The following is a 16446-nucleotide window of genomic DNA, read 5'->3' as shown; positions in this document are numbered from 1 at the left end:
GATATGGAATGCGCTGTCTGAAAGGGTGGTGGAAGCAGATTCAATAATAACTTTCAAGAGGGAATTTGATGAATACTTGAAGGAGAAAAACTTGCAGGGCTACGGGAAAAGAGCAGGAGAGTGAGGCTAATTGGATGTCTCTTTCAAAGAGCTAGCACAGGCTCCATGCTGTATCATTTTATAATTCAATGAGTATAGATTGGGCTATTTTTAAGTACTGTTCCCGCCAGTTAGATTCATGGCAAAATTGGAAATGGGAGAAAAAAAATGATCATACAGAAATATTTGAAATTTCATCCACTCTGCGGAGATCTGCTGTTTCAAGCTTCTAGACTTGTCACAAAGTAACTCAGAACGCATCTGTTACAGGTCCAGCAATGAGGGACTCCATGTGAAACTTAGATTGGCATCTTTTCAGATGCTACATAGTTATTATGAGATATCTAATTCTGAAGATGTCAGTACTGTCTGAGCACTGCTGTCCACAGCACAATGCAGCAGCGAGTTACTGAGAACCGTAATATACAAGTAATTCTGTACAGCATAATTTTCTCTGCAATAATTGTGTAAGCAATAGCCAAAGGTCATGATACTAAACTTATTTTTTTTTGTGTAGAAAAGTCACTACTGTTAGTTTATTTTCACTACACAACAATCTTTTGCCAATGCAGAGGTGACTGAGTTGAATTAACTGATACATGATATACATCCAGTGACATAGCGGCAGCTTTAGAAGTGGGTATACTGTACATTGTGTATGAGATGTTTTTTCTAGGGAATTCTCCTACCCTTAGAAAATTTTAATTTTTGACACCTCATTTAGGCATTTCCAACATTTTGGAATATCCTTGTTATATAAAATTAAATATTTTCTGGTGTATAAACCACTTCACATGAAAGAATATATCCCATTTAGCTGGACCGAAACATTTAACTGTGAATTATTTATGTCCTGGTAATCTATGAACAATATACTTGGTTTTTTGCTCTACAACTGTACATTAGCAGAGGAATGTTTAATGTGTTTATATGATATTCCTCCCTCTGCTATTTTATCACTAGTGTTAAGATACTTAGTTTAAACAGGTAAAACAGAAGAGAAAGCAATGTCGTGTGAACGCATTAAGTGTTCGTCTGCTGATATCACCAACTGTAACTTCCAGACTATTGTTAACAGTGTATTCTTCTCACTAAGAGTCTAAGTTGAGAACTGAGAATATTTTCATAATAACTTTATTAAAAACATGTAAAAGTCCATCAAACATGTTAAAGCACTTTTAAAATCACACTACACACAGAACACCTCAATTTACAGGTCTTTTCTCCTTTTACAGCACACTGTCGTGTCACTTGTATAATCCTGGTTTAAAAAAAATCACCTGAAATCATCATTTGTATAATAAACTTGCCTATTTTTCTTATGTACCTTTATCTTTTCTAAAAGAGATATTGAATATGTTAACAGACTGAAGCAGACTCTTTTTCTGAAGCAGTTTCAACATCAGCGTTTCCATCTATTCTAGTGTATAGCTGTCAGCGGAGCAGAGCTCGTGTTGGGTAATACAATCTAGTGTGGGAGAAGGAGAAAAGAAGAAACAATTAGTGGATTTATTGTTCCACCGAGAAGGCAAATGCAACATTTGTATTAATCTTACTGTCTTAGGACAATCAAAATTCAAGGAAGAGCTTGCATTTATATAGCTTCTTTCACATCCTCAAGGCATCTCAATGCGCTTTGCAGTTAATAAAGTACTTTTGAAAAGTAGTCACTGTTGTAATGTAGGCAAATGGGGCAGCAAATTTGCCCACAGCAAAGTCCCACAAACAGCAATGAAATAAATGACCAGATTTATCTGTTTTCGGTGTTGGTTGAGGGATAAATGTTGGCAAGCATACTGGGAGAATCCTCCTGCTCTTCCTTGAATAGTGCTGTGAGATTTTTTATGTCCACCTGAGAGGGCAGATGGGGCCTTGGTTTATTGTCTCATCTGAAAAATCCGACACTGCAGCATTCCGTCAGTACTGTACTGAAGTGTCAGCCTAGATTATGTGCTCAAATCTCTGGTGTGGGGCTTGTACCCATGACCTTTTGACTCAGAGGTGAAAGTGCGACCACTGAGCCAAGACTGACACCAAAACTCCATCATTTTGTTATGAACATTCTTGTGTGGCAATGACATCTCCTTAATCCACTGCACCTCATTATTGTTGTGGCCTCATACACAGTAAGATACAGGATGTAGGTGCAGCTTGAATGCCATTGTTTTTCCAGTGTCTGTCCCAAATAAACTGCCACACAAAGCCAGGTCTGCTCAATGACTGTGGCTGAAGATTTTGTAATAACTTTGGAGCCTGCAGTTTCTGTTTGGATGACCACTGTTCACCAAGGAACTTGTAATACTTTCAGTTAAAACACCAGTTACGTTGCCCCCTGAATCCTCTCTTTGGGCAGACAAGACACTAGTCAGGGAAGAAAATGCGGGTTCGATCTGCCATCATGTTGTGTTAAGCTCTATTGATGAACGAATAACTGGCCCTTAGAAAAGAATGACCCTATGAGCTTGAACTATGTTTTGGGGGGTCATAGCTCCCTGCTTGCTTCTGATTGGTCCGTGGTGAAGGTTGGGTGTGCCAAACCTCAATGAGTGAGCCACAACAACAAAAACAGACAATGCATTTATATAGCGCCTTATCCTGTCTCTCAAACATCTCAGAGCACTTTGTGTGCTATTAATTACTTTAAAGTATAGTAACCGTTATGTAGGCAAATCCAGCAGGCATTTTGCACACGGCAAGTCATACTGAAACAAAAGGATCAGTTTATAAGGTATACAGATTGGGGTGGAATTTTCTGGGGGGAGTAATCAGGAAGTTACACTCAAAATTACTCACATTTGTGCGTACTTTTTGCCGATGTCTATTTACACCCAAATTTCCTATCAATTTCATTAATATACATCAGAACATAAAAATAATCGTAAACAATCGGAAACCAGAGTAAACAATTAGGGCCAGAGGAAAGCGCCGAACTCACATCATATATTCCTTCCTTAAGTATGAAAATTAAAGTTTCAAACCATTTAGCAATCATGTTCAATCATGTGGAAGGTGGCATCGTCAGAACAGATGCGATGGAGATGGAGAAACTGGGAGAATATAATAGAGTCCTTACAGGAAGTGGGGTGAGAGGAAATATAATCAAGATAGCTGTAGGAGTCGGTGGGCTTATAGTAGATATTGGTTGACAGCGTATCCTCAGAAATGAAGATAGAGAAGTCGAGGAAGGGGAAGGAAGAATGTCCAGAAATATGACTGTTTCCTGCTCCACTAAAATTCTGGGCTTAATTTTATACTCGTTTTTACCCAGCATAATTGCTGGAAATTTGCGTGTACAGCTTTTTAACCTGGGGGTGGAGCCATTATAATGATCAGAGATGCGTTCGGATACATGGATCGGCAGATGCGCGTAAAACAGCAAGGAAATTCAGGCATAGTGATATTACGTGTGTAACACACTTGCGCCCGAGTTTGCTTGACCTTTTACGCCACGTGTTTGCTTTGCTCCCTGATTACACATATCTCTGGGTGCAAATGCACAACAGAATTCCACTCCATAATGTCTAATGTAAGATATTTTGCTGGATTGTAAGAGGGAAAATTGTTTTTTTCTTATATGATGCTATGTCATGATTGATGCATTTAGTGCATCAATCACAATAGGGCTGAGAACAAGTAATACAAATGATTAAAAAAATTGACAATCTATTATTCGAGCTTAATTGAATGGCTTAGGTGGTATTCATAAATGGCTTGAGCTATGTTCCTATGGCTTAAATCAGAATCAATTAACTGAATTGCTCTTCTGCAACTCACTTTCATCTATTATATATATTCCATTGGTAAGTTGTTTTTAAATCAATAGGTATATGTAGTTTTTATTATAACAACCATTAAATGTATTATTCTTGATCCAAATCCAGTCCACACTTCAGGAGCACACTTCACAACATTGTCTACAGACACACAACTGGAACTTTGCCTCTTGAAATGAACCAAAAAAAAGAAAATTTTAAATATATTGAAAATTGAAATTGAAAATTGTTTTAATTTGTTAAAAGATAAAGTGTATCTGACAAATTCAATGGAGTCTTTTGAGGAAATAATGGTGTGCATTAATAAAGGAAATGCTGTGGATGCTGTGTGTATAGATTTTTAAAAGTTTTTGATAAGGTGTTGTGTACGAGCTTGCTAAAGAAAGAAAGAACTTGCATTTATATAGCACCTTTCACAACCATAGAACGTCCCAAAGTACTTCACAGCCAATTAAATACTTTTGAAGTGGAGTCATTGTTGTAATGTAGGGGAAACAGCAGCAATTTGCAAACAGCAAGGTCCCACAAACAGCTATGAAATAAATGACCAGGTACTCTGTTTTAGTGATGTTGACAATTGTACACAATTTTACAACACCAAGTTATAGTCCAGCAATTTTATTTTAAATTCACAAGCTTTCAGAGGCTTCCTCCTTCGTCAGGTGAACGATGTGAAAATGAAATCCTCGAAATGAAATCGCATTTATAATTCACAGAACAATGCTTGGTGATTACAGACAGTTTTTTCAACTGCCCGTTGCCAAGGCAATCAGTGTGCAGACAGACAGGTGTTACCTGCCAGGTCTCAGAATATACAAATCACCAAAAAAAAACAAACAAAAAAAACAGAGATAGAGAGGTAGAAACATAGAAAAGACAGCAACTGACCCGTTATATTAAAAACAGATAACATTTGTTCGCTGGTGGGGTAACGTGTAGCGTGACATGAACCCAAGATCCCGGTTGAGGCCGTCCTCATGGGTGCGGAACTTGGCTATCAATTTCTGCTCGACGATTTTGCGTTGTCGTGTGTCTCGAAGGCCGCCTTGGAGTACGCTTACCCGAAGGTCGGTGGATGAATGTCCATGACTGCTGAAGTGTTCCCCGACTGGGAGGGAACCCTCCTGTCTGGCGATTGTTGCGCGGTGTCCGTTCATCTGTTGTCGCAGCGTCTGCATGGTCTCGCCAATGTACCATGCTCTGGGGCATCCTTTCCTGCAACGTATGAGGTAGACAACGTTGGCCGAGTCACAGGAGTATGAACCATGCACCTGGTGGGTGGTGCCCTCTCGTGTGATGGTGGTATCTGTGTCGATGATCTGGCACGTCTTGCAGAGGTTACCGTGGCAGGGTTGTGTGGTGTCGTGGACGCTGTTCTCTTGAAAGCTAGGTAATTTGCTGCGAACGATGGTCTGTTTGAGGTTGGGTGGCTGTTTCAAGGCGAGTAGTGGAGGTGTGGGGATGGCCATAGCGAGGTGTTTGTCCTCATTGATGACATGTTGAAGGCTGCGGAGAACATGGCGTAGTTTCTCCGCTCCGGGGAAGTACTGGACGACAAAGGGTACTCTGTTGGTTGCGTCCCGTGTTAGTCTCCTGAGGAGGTCTATGCGATTTTTTGCTGTGGCCCGTCGGAACTGTCGATCGATGAGTCGAGCGTCATGCTGTCTTTTCTATGTTTCTACCTCTCTATCTCTGTTTTTTTTGTTTGTTGTTTTTTTTGGTGATTTGTATATTCTGAGACCTGGCAGTGTGCAGACCTGTCTGTCTGCACACTGATTGCCTTGGCAACGGGCAGTTGAAAAAACTGTCTGTAATCACCAAGCATTGTTCTGTGAATTATAAATGCGATTTCATTTCGAGGATTTCATTTTCACATCGTTCACCTGACGAAGGAGGAAGCCTCCGAAAGCTTGTGAATTTAAAATAAAATTGCTGGACTATAACTTGGTGTTGTAAAATTGTTTACAATTGTCAACCCCAGTCCATCACCGGCATCTCCACATCATTAGTGATGTTGGTTGAGGGATAAATCTTGGCCAAGGCGCAGGGAAACTTCAACTGCTCTTCTTCGAATAGTATCATGGAATCTTTTACGTCCATGTGAGAGGGCAGATCGGGCCTTGGTTTAACGGTTCATCTGAAAGACGGTACCTCCAACAGAGCAGCACTGCCTCAGTACCATACTGAAATGTCAGCCTAGATTATGGTGCCCTCAAGTCTCTGGAGTGGGGCTTGAACCTACAACCTCAGAGGCGAGTGTGCTACCACTAAGCCAAGGCACTACTAAACCAAGGCCGACACATTGAATTAAGACACGCGGTATTGAAGGGAGCATGGCAGCATGGATGGCAAGTTGGTTAAAGGATAGAAAATGGAAAGTGGTTGTTAGTGGATGTTTTTCCAGACTGGATTATTGCAAACAGTCAGTGTTGGGACCATTGGTCGTCTTTGATGTATATTGTATCTATCTATCTAAAAAATTAATGATCTAGACTTGGGTATAGGAGGCAGAGCCATAAAAATTTTTAGACAACACAAAAATAGGGAGCATGGTTAACTATAAGAGCCTTCAGGAGGACGTAGACAGTTTAGTACAATTGGCAGATAGATGCCAGATGAAATTCAATGTGCAGAAATGTGAGCTGCTAATTTTTGGGAGAGTTAATAAGGAGAGAACATATATACCATCTGGTAACACTTTAAAAGCAGAGTATCGAGAGACGAAGGGGTTCATATACACAAATCTTTAAAAGTGGGTGGACACGTTGATAAAGCTGTAACCTTTAATACCGCGTGTCTTAATTCAATGTGTCGGCCTTGGTTTAGTAGTGCCTTGATTTAGTGGTAGCACACTCGCCTCTGAGGTTGTAGGTTCAAGCCCCACTCCAGAAACTTGGGCACCATAATCTAGGCTGACATTTTAGTGTAGTACTGAAGGAGTGCTGCACTGTTGGAGGTACCGTCTTTCAGATGAGCCATTAAACCAAGGCCCTGTCTGCCCTCTCACATGGACGTAAAAGATTCCATGACACTATTTGAACAGCAGTTGAGGTTTCCCTACACCTTGGCCAAGATTTATCCCTAAAAAAAAAGTATATGGGTATGGAGTACAAAAGCAAAGTGGTAACATGGAACCTATAAAAATCATTTGTTAGGCTGCAGTTACAAGTCTAGTTTTGGTTGCCTTACTTTAGGAAAGGTGCCAAGGCCATGTGGAGGATGCAGGAGAGATTCACTAAGATGGTACCAAGGTTGATAGATTTTAGATATTAAGATTCAGGTCCATTGCTTCTATCTGTTTATTTCTCTTGGCTTCTCTCAGGCCCTTCTCTCCTGTCGCCTTCCCTTCCTGTCACCTTGTCATGCCACCTTTCATTCCTCCCCTTTTGGGCACTTTGTTTCCCCAATCCCTATCCTACCCCATCACTACTCCACTGCCTTCCTAGTCTACAGCCACTGTCCCAGGCTTGAATCCCCCTTGAATATGCAGCAACAGGACCCCATAAAATTGCCGGAAAGATTGCCTTCATGATTCATAAGGGAAACTGTCTGAGGAAGCCCATAAAATAGTTAAGCTGTTGAACTGAGTGTTAGGAAGTAAAATAGTTAATACAGGCTTTTAAGCAATTAAGTCCTAAAGTCATTATCCCTGGCTCAAGTCCAGGAAAGAAGCAGTTAGTGAGTCGTGAACAGGTCATGAACTCTCGTATTTGTGTGGGTCTCTTTGATAAAAGTAAGGCTGTGAGGTTGGGGGAGAGGATGTGGGGGGAGAGGAGGGACTGTAAAAGTGGAGTCAAATCGTCTGGAGAGCAGTGCTATCCTTACTAGTAGAAGGTATCTTTAAGGACGGAGTTATCAGAGGTTAGGAGATAAATTGTGGCTACATAGGCAGAGCTAAGAGTGTCACTTGACTTCTAGTAGTCTGAGATCAAGAAAGAGGAGAGGGAAGCCAGCTCAGATATTGTTCCTCATGTGTACGGTGGGTTCAGTCCCAACTGAAGGGATTCATCAACTCAACACTCCAGAAGCTAACTCCTGCATCCCAAGGAAGGAAGGTGATTGACTCAACCACGCTGTTCATGAAGGTGAGGCCGTGTTAGCTCTGAATGCTGTTAATCATACATGTAGACTTGAGCTATTTGATAGACTGGCTATTCAAAGCTGTTAGCGTGTCAGCTATCTAAGGAATTACTCAAAGTAATCTCACCACTTTATAATCTCGGACTCTGGTCACTGCTATAGTTAATATGCATCAGTTAGCGCTGGTTTACAGTGATACACTGAATTGCCTTGTAACCTTTGCTACTTATTTTGTTAAGTAACTCGGTCCATTTGCGATTTGCTACTCAACTGCTAAGTAACTGATTACATTTATGCATGTCTATTAACTGCTCATGTACCCAACTTTAACTTTAGTTTGTGATTTGTAACCAATAAATAGTGTTTAGTGCATGACTTATGGTCTGGCTTCTTCCTTGAAGGTTTGGCAAGAAAGAGTCAATTCATTCACTCAGCAGCTTAAGGGCAACTTAATTGAAGGTTAGTAAATTCAATTCATTTCGATCCGAACTGGTTAGTGTAAGGCGGTTCCGCAAGCTGAGTCAGGCATCATTTATCCCTAGGCTTATGCCGGGAGGTAAAACCTCAGACGGTTCCTTAGTAAGGAGTTAAAGAAGGGAATTAAGGATTCGTCTGGTTCCTCGGCATATATTTGTCAGGATACCGAAACCCAGCTTTCTTACATATCGGACCAATGTGCCTCCCTTGGCATTCTCCAAACGGCCCATCAAAAAACTTATCACACGCATCCTTATGAGCAGCAACCCCAACCGCCCCATCCTCCTCTTTTGCACCCACTGGGGGCTAATCTTGCCAACCCCTCTTCCCATCTTGCTCAATCCACTCACTACTGCCTCCTCGGATACTGACAGTGGATCAACAATCACCATCCCTCTCTGCATTTCTTACCAGAATTTCTGTTCATTCACGAACAAGGTCCTTGCCATCCACGACCTTATTGTGGATGATTGCATTGGCATCATGGCTTTCACTGAAACATGATTCACGGGCCGTACCCCCTTATTGAAGCCTCCCTGACTGGCCATACTTTCCACTACCTGCCGTACCCAAACCACCATGATGGCAGTATGGCCCTTATCACCAAATCAGACCTTGGTGTCTTCCACCCACAACCCTGGCATCTTTTCCTCCTTCAAGAACCTCAACTTGTTCCCCCATTCTCCTGTCCTCCCTAAACCTCTCCCTCCATATAAACTCTGCTACCCATATTTATGGCCACTGCCTCGATCACAGACAAGACCTTCACCGACCACTTCCTTGTATCTCTCACCACCTACATCTCCTTACCCCCTTCCAACCCCACTTCCTTCTGTGTCCCCCCCCCCAAGTCACTTACAACTCACTTTCAAACTCCTAACTGCTTAGCCATTGGTCTTCCATTTGCAAACAATACTTCTGCAACTGTCAATCCGACCTGAGTGTGGATTCAGATGGGATAAAGTCAAAAATGGAAATGGAAGGCAGAAAATTAGTGAGTGAGTCTGGAATAGAGAGGGAACGAAGGTTAGAAAATAAACAAGAGGAGTTTGGCAGTCCTTAAATGTATTTACCTCAATGCAAGGAGTATAGGAAATAAGGCAGATGAGCTGAGGGCACAGTTGACACGTGGCAGAATGATATCTTAACTATTACAGAAACATGGCTTAAAGAGGGGCAGGACTGGCAGCTCAACGTCCCTGGTTACAGGGTTTCAGATGCGATAGAGGGAGGTAAAAAAGGAGAGGGGGTGGGTGGCAATTTTGGTTAAGGAAACAATTACAGTTGTGAGGAGGGGTGATATTTTAGAAGGAGCATCAAATGAGGCCTTATGGGTTGAGCTAAAGAACAAAAAAGGGGCAGTCACGTGACTGGGAGTGTACTATACACCCCTAAACAGTCAGAGGGAGATAGAGGAGCAAATATGTAGGCAAATTTCTGAAAAGTGCAAAAACAATAGGGCAGTAATAGTAGGGGATTTCAACTACCTTAATATTAACTGGGATACAAACAGTGTGAATGGTATCGAGGGTGCAGAATTCTTAAATTGCATAAAGGAGAATTTTTTTAGCCTGTATATAGCAAGCCCAACGAGAGGGGGGGCAGTTCTGGATTTAGTTCTAGGAAATGAAGAGGGGCAGGTGGAAGAAGTAGCAGTGGGAGAGCATTTTGGTGGTAGTGATCATAATACAGTTAGTTTTAGCATAGTTATGGAAAAGGACAAAGACAGAGCAGGAGTTAAAGTTTTCAATTGGGGAAAGGTCAATTTTACTAAACTGAGAAGTGATTTAGCAGAAGTAAACTAGAAACAGTTACTTGAAGGTAAATCAGTGTCAGAGCAGTGGGAGACATTCAAAATGCGGGAAAGTATGATTAGGCTGGTGGCTCGTTTCTCAGCCGGCGAGGACACGATGGGCCGAATGGCCTCCTTCTGTGCCGGAAATTTTCTATGATTCTATGATTCATCTTGTCCATTAGACCCACCTCCTGCCTCCTTGACCTCACTCCCACTAAACCATTGACAATCTAACTTCCCTTCCTGGTCCTCATGCTAGCTGACATTTTAACTATTTCCCTCCGCTCAGCTACTGTCCCCCTCTTTCAAAAAACTTCACTGCACAAAAAATCCACCTGCAGCCCCTCTGCCCTTGTAATTTAACACCCCACCTCCAATGTCCCTTTCCTCTCCAAAGTCCTTGAACATGTTGTCACCTCCCAAGTCTGTGACAATTTTTACCACAACTCCATGTTTGAATTTTTCCAATTAGATTTCTGTCCCTGCCACAACACGAACGGTCAAATCAAAATCACAAATAACACCTCTATGACTGTGAACGTGGTTTACTATCCCACCTCAACCTTCTCAACCTCTCTGCAGTCTTTGATACGATTGACCACATCATCCTCCTCCAATGCCTCTCTGTTGCCCAGTTCAATGGGACTGCCGTCACTTGGTCCCACATTTACCTATCCAATCATAGCTGGAGCATCTGCAGAAATGGCTTTTCTTCCCGCCCCTACACCCGTTACCCCTGGATACCATCTGTCCTTGGCCCTCTCCTCCTTTTCATCTGCATGCTGCCCTTTGGCGACATCACCCGAAGACATGGAGTCAGCTTCCACACTTTTGATTATGACACCAGCTCTACTTCTCCACTGCCTCTCTCAATCCCTTCACCGTCTCTGTGCAGTCAGACTTCTTATCTGACATCCAGTCTTGGACGAGACGCAATTTCCTCTAGTTAAAAATCGTGAAGACAAAAGCCATCGTCTATGGTCCCCACCACAAATTCCATACCCTCACCACTGATTCAATTCCGCTCCCTGGCCACTATCTCAGGATGAACCAGAGATGAGCTTCCAACCAGATATGCTCTCAATCACGACCACCTACTTCCACCTCCGTAACACTGCCCGCCTCCGCCTCCACCTCTGCCTCAGCCCATCTGCTGCTGAAATTTTCATCCATGCCTTTGTCACCTCCAGACTCAACCTGGCCGGCATCCCATCCTCCATGCTCTGTAAACTTCAGTTCATCCAAAACTCTGCTGCTCGTATCCTCTCCCGCACCAAGACCCACTCACCCATCACCACTGTTCTTGCTGACCTATATTGGCTCCCGATCCCCCACTGTTTCCAATTTAACATTTCACCCTCATGTTTAAATCCCTCCATGGGCTCACCCCTCCCTATCTCTGTAACCTCCTCTAGCCCTAGAACCCCTCCAGAGCTCTCTATTCATTTGACTCAGGCCTCTCGTGCACCCCCTTCCCTTCTCCACACAATTTGTGGCTGTGCCTTTAACGTCCCACTTTCTGGAATTTCCTCCCTAAATCCTGTCATTTCTCCACTTCCTTTCTTACTTTTAGACCCTCCTTAAAACTCAAATTGATGAAGCTTTTGGTCACCACTCCTAATATCTCCTTCATTGGCTCGGCGTCCACTCCTAACCAGAGGGCATAAATTTAAGATCATCATCAAAAAGACGGAGGGAGAGGTTAGGAGAACTTGTTTTAGGCAGAGGGTTCTTAAGACATGGAATGCCCTACCAGGTTTTAAAAGGGAAATGGATAAATATTTGAAACGAAGAACAATTTAAAAAGGGATGGGGAAGGGACAGGGGAATGGAACTAAATAGATAGGTCTTTCAGAAATTCAGCACAGGCATGATGGATCAAATGGCCTCCATCTGTGTTGTAAAATTCTATGATTCAATAAATTTAGTATTTGGTTTTAGGTTAATCGTGATATTTTCTCTACTACAACATAAATTGTTTTCAAAGTTTTTGTTGCAATTACATTTGTATTTTTAGATTAAACAAGAAATGTAAAATTGTACATTGAAAGTTCACTGTTACGAGTGCCCTCTGTGGCCGGATCACTGCAGCTGACTTGTAAGGCAGATACAAAATAGGGAGTTTGTCCAAAAAAACATTTTTCTAAAATTGAAAACAACAAAAAAACTTCACAAGTGGGTGGATGGGTCAAGAGGGACTTTGAATTCTCATAACATTTTGGGCAGTCACAAAACTGTTCTCTGTAAACTGAGCTGTCATCCACTTTTTAATTGCAACATCAATCTTGAAGGAATTGTTTCAGGCCCAGTTTCTCATGATAGATACATGCTCCATGTAAATATGGATTACATATTGCAATATGCACCATTATCTTTCTTTGAGAAATTTAATGAGGGAAAATGTAGAAAGTCAGCCTTATTTTTCAGTGTAACATTTTCAGCATATTAAAATGTCTGTGAAATGTCAACTCAGCCTTAATAATAATTAAGAAAAGGTGCACACCTGAATGGCAACAATACGGGTTACACAAAAGAAGGTATTAGTTACATGCATCATTCATTTCGCAGATATCATATAGAAACTGCCTGGCACTGTATAAAAGATGAAAAAGAGTCAGGGTTGTTGGGCCCAACAGTCTTTTACTGTTTCTAAAAATGATCTTATAAGATGCACATGGAAAATATAAATCAATTTATATGGCAATATAAATTAAACATTTCTGTGATGCTCGACGAACGAATTATTGTTACAAATTTCAAGTCTGAACTGGATGTTGTCTCCTGTTCAGTGTCTCTGTATCTCCTGTAAGTGGATCCTGCATCCCTTAATCAGCAGTTTACCTTTACCGTCCAATATCTAGCATTAGGAGAACATGACTTGGGGGTTGTAATAATGAAAACCCTTTGTTATCTGAACTGGATGCTGTAATCTCACACGTACCACCACATGCCCTTCTCCAATTTCCTGATAGGCGGGCTGTTTAGCACGCTGGTGAAACGAGGATAAATATAAATCAACAAGCAGATTTATTTTACGAACCGCGTCTGATCAAACAGGTTATTGATTTATAGCGAATGACAGTTCATTTTGTAGCACTCCTCGTAGCATTGAAAATAACAAAGCACACCACACAAAACCCTGTTAGTGAGCTAAATATAACTCTTCTGACCAGTAATTCCTCTGAACTTTAACAGCATTTCCTGCAGGATAGCACTCTTACCCCTTGCATCTGTCTACCTTACCAAGTCTTCCATACTCATCGAGTGATGTATTTCTTTGTCCTTATGTCAGATGGCTGGACTAGAAGCCGGGGCTTGACCTCTGACCCTTGCCCAACTTCCCGTGTCTGGGGATTGGCCAGCTGATCTGTCCATCAAATTGGCTACCATGCCCTGCTGTTCACAAGTAAATAGGCCATCCTAATGTAATGGGTATGGACGTTCACTGGAATATCTAAATGAACGGTGCTGGGACCACTGTTGTTCACCATTTGCATAAATGATTTGGACTCGGGAATTGGAAGTACAATTTCACAATTTGTGGACAACACCAAATTGGGGGGTGCAGTTAATACTGAGGAGGACTACGACAAAATACAGGAAGACATTAATAGACGTGCAGAATGGGCGTGCAATTGGCAAATAAATTTCAATATAAGTAAGTGCGAGGTGGTATATTTTGGTAGGAAGAGTAAGTAGGCCACATATCCCTTGGAAAATAAGAGTCTAAATGGGGTAGAGGAGCACAGGGATGTGGAGATAGATACATAAATCACTAAAAATACGACGCAGGTTAAAAAGGCCATAAAAAAGCAAATCCAGCATAGGGGTTCGTTTCTAGAGGGATAGAATTGAAAAGCAGAGAAGTTATGTTAAACTTGTATAGAACCTTGGTTAGAACACACTTGGAGTACTGTGAACAGTTCTGGTCTCAATAGTATAAAAAGCATATAGAGGCATCGGATGTGGTGCAAAAAAAGATTTACTGGGATGAAAGCAGAACTGAGAGGTTATACCTATCAGGAAAGATTGAACAGGCTGGGGCTCTTTTCTCTCGAAAAAAAGACTTAGGGGTGACCTGATAGAGGTCTTTAAGATTATGAGATGGCTTCATAGGATAGACGTAGAGAAGATGTTCCCACTTGTGGGGGAGACCAGAATTAGGGGCCATAAATATAAGATAGTCACGAAGAAATCCAATAGGGAATTCAGGAGAAACTTCTTTACCCAGAGAGTGGTTAGAATGTGGAACTCACTACCACAAGGAGTAGCTGAGGTGACTAGTTGAGATACATTTAAGGGGAAGTTTGATAAACACACAAAGGAGAAAGGAATAGAAGGATATGTTGATGGGGTTAGATGAAGAAGGGAGGGAGGAGGCTTGTGTGGAGCATAAACACCGGCATGGACCTGTTGGGCTGAATGGCCTGTTTCAGTGCTGCACAGTCTATGTAATTCTACGTAACTTCCATTGTCTCAGGTTGTGGGAGGCTCCACTTCGTGAACTGGTTCATCTAGATCTAATCCACATCCCCTGCACTTAGCTGCAATGGGGATTTTAAACCTCTGTGAGCTAAATTTGACAATATAACTTTAATATAGGTAACACTGAAGTCCATCTGTGATCAAATAGTCCAAAATCTCAAATAATGGTTCTTGTACTAGTGAGTATATAACCTAGATAGCTAACAATGTACATAAATAGGTATCACACAGCTGCCATGCTGCGTCAGCCAAAGGTCAATCTGGGTTTTACCAAACTAGCAAAGCTACTGGGGTCAGAAATGAAAGTTAAGTTGCTCAGATTTTGAAGGCATTGTCAAATCACTCATCTTTCCTTCTTTTGGTGATAGAAATATGCCCATTTCTCGAGCTCAACAGAAATTTCTGTTCCAAAATTTTATTTGTGCGACCATGTATTAGCCAGAATGTAACAAAATGTGAGAAGAACTGCACAGATTTAGGTCTTGGAGGTAAAGTTCTACCGGCACTGCAATCTTCAATTAGCAGATGTTTCTTTTTCATCTGCCATCTCAATTTTCCACTAATAATACTTGATGAGTGTGGCACATCTGGGATACCAGCATCATTTGTGTTGGTTTACTTTCAGTTCTTTCATAATCCACAAGGAAGTCTGATGATGTCGTAAAACCTCTACAGACCAGGGTCATGACCGTCACCAGTTTCTTAAATTATAAATTTATGTATTTAGCATTTGGATCATATAGTGAGATAACTCAGTACATGTACGTGGATGTCAAGTGAAGGGCACAATTGGCCTCGGCTATGATGCCCCTACTATTGAATAGCTACCAATAATTCCAGTCTAGACTCACTGATGAAGAAAGGCCACTTGGGCGAAGTATCGATGCCCATGGAATCATACCTCTGCAAGAGTCAGCGCTTTAATGAGAGGGGAAAGAGAACATTTAAAAAAAAAGACAAAGAAAAATACTTGGTAACAGTGGGATACAGGAAAAAATTCAACTTGTGAAACATAAACTCACAAGCATTCTTCCCAGCATAGCTTGGCAAATTACTTTCTCATATCCCACAGCTGCCTGGTTGCCTCCTCCACATTTAATTCCAGCCTTCGGACTGCTACCTCCCTTTCGTCTTTTTTTAGCTCTCTCAGTTAGAGACTTCTCTCTAGTTTCTTCCCTAGACAATTTCTCCATGGGTTCTTTCCTTTTTTTTGGCTAGACATGTTTCTTGAATTTTTCTGGCCTGCATCATTCATCCACTTGAATGAACCACAGCTCTTTGTATGTTTCACTTCTGCAAAATGGGAGGAGGAGAAGTAGAATTGAAGAATACATGAAAAAAAGAAAATGTAGTGAAAAGCAGGAAAAGTAAATTAGAAGTGATCCATGAATGAAGGAGAAAGATATTTGAAAGGGAAACAAGAAAATGGAAAAAGTAATGTTAAGAGGAAGAACAGAAGAAGGAAAGTGGAGAAACGAGAGGGATCAAAGGGAAGATACACACACAACTGCAAATTATTTCTCAATAAACCTGCAGTAGTGATGACATAATTAATAGCCAACTGGTAACTCCCACATTTGTTTCCCTTAGGGTGTATTTGTGTGTTCTTGCCATATTTTTTGCTACCTTTAGTAAATTCTGTGTAAAATGTGGTCTGATAAGCTATTTTTCCAGCTCATGCAAGCTTCCTTTAAAAAAAATGTAACAATGACAGAAAATGACACTGCTCCAAGACAT

General features: G+C 41.5%; 1 protein-coding gene across 1 annotated transcript in view; it reads right to left on the bottom strand.

Annotated features, from left to right (window-relative positions):
* Positions 1 to 1215: 1215 nt before the first annotated feature.
* Positions 1216 to 16446, bottom strand: part of mcph1 (microcephalin 1) — a 306044-nt gene continuing 290813 nt past the window's right edge. Inside the window, exon 16 of the mRNA XM_067984009.1 lies at positions 1216 to 1567. Within this exon, the coding sequence (XP_067840110.1) occupies positions 1515 to 1567 (53 nt within the window). The 3' untranslated portion in view covers positions 1216 to 1514. The remainder of the gene's footprint in view (positions 1568 to 16446) is intronic.

This window comes from Heptranchias perlo, chromosome 5 (assembly GCF_035084215.1).
Source record: "Heptranchias perlo isolate sHepPer1 chromosome 5, sHepPer1.hap1, whole genome shotgun sequence".
Lineage (NCBI taxonomy): Eukaryota > Metazoa > Chordata > Chondrichthyes > Hexanchiformes > Hexanchidae > Heptranchias > Heptranchias perlo.
The sequence above is the reverse complement of the archived record's forward strand: the minus strand, read 5'-3'. Positions and strand labels throughout refer to the sequence as shown.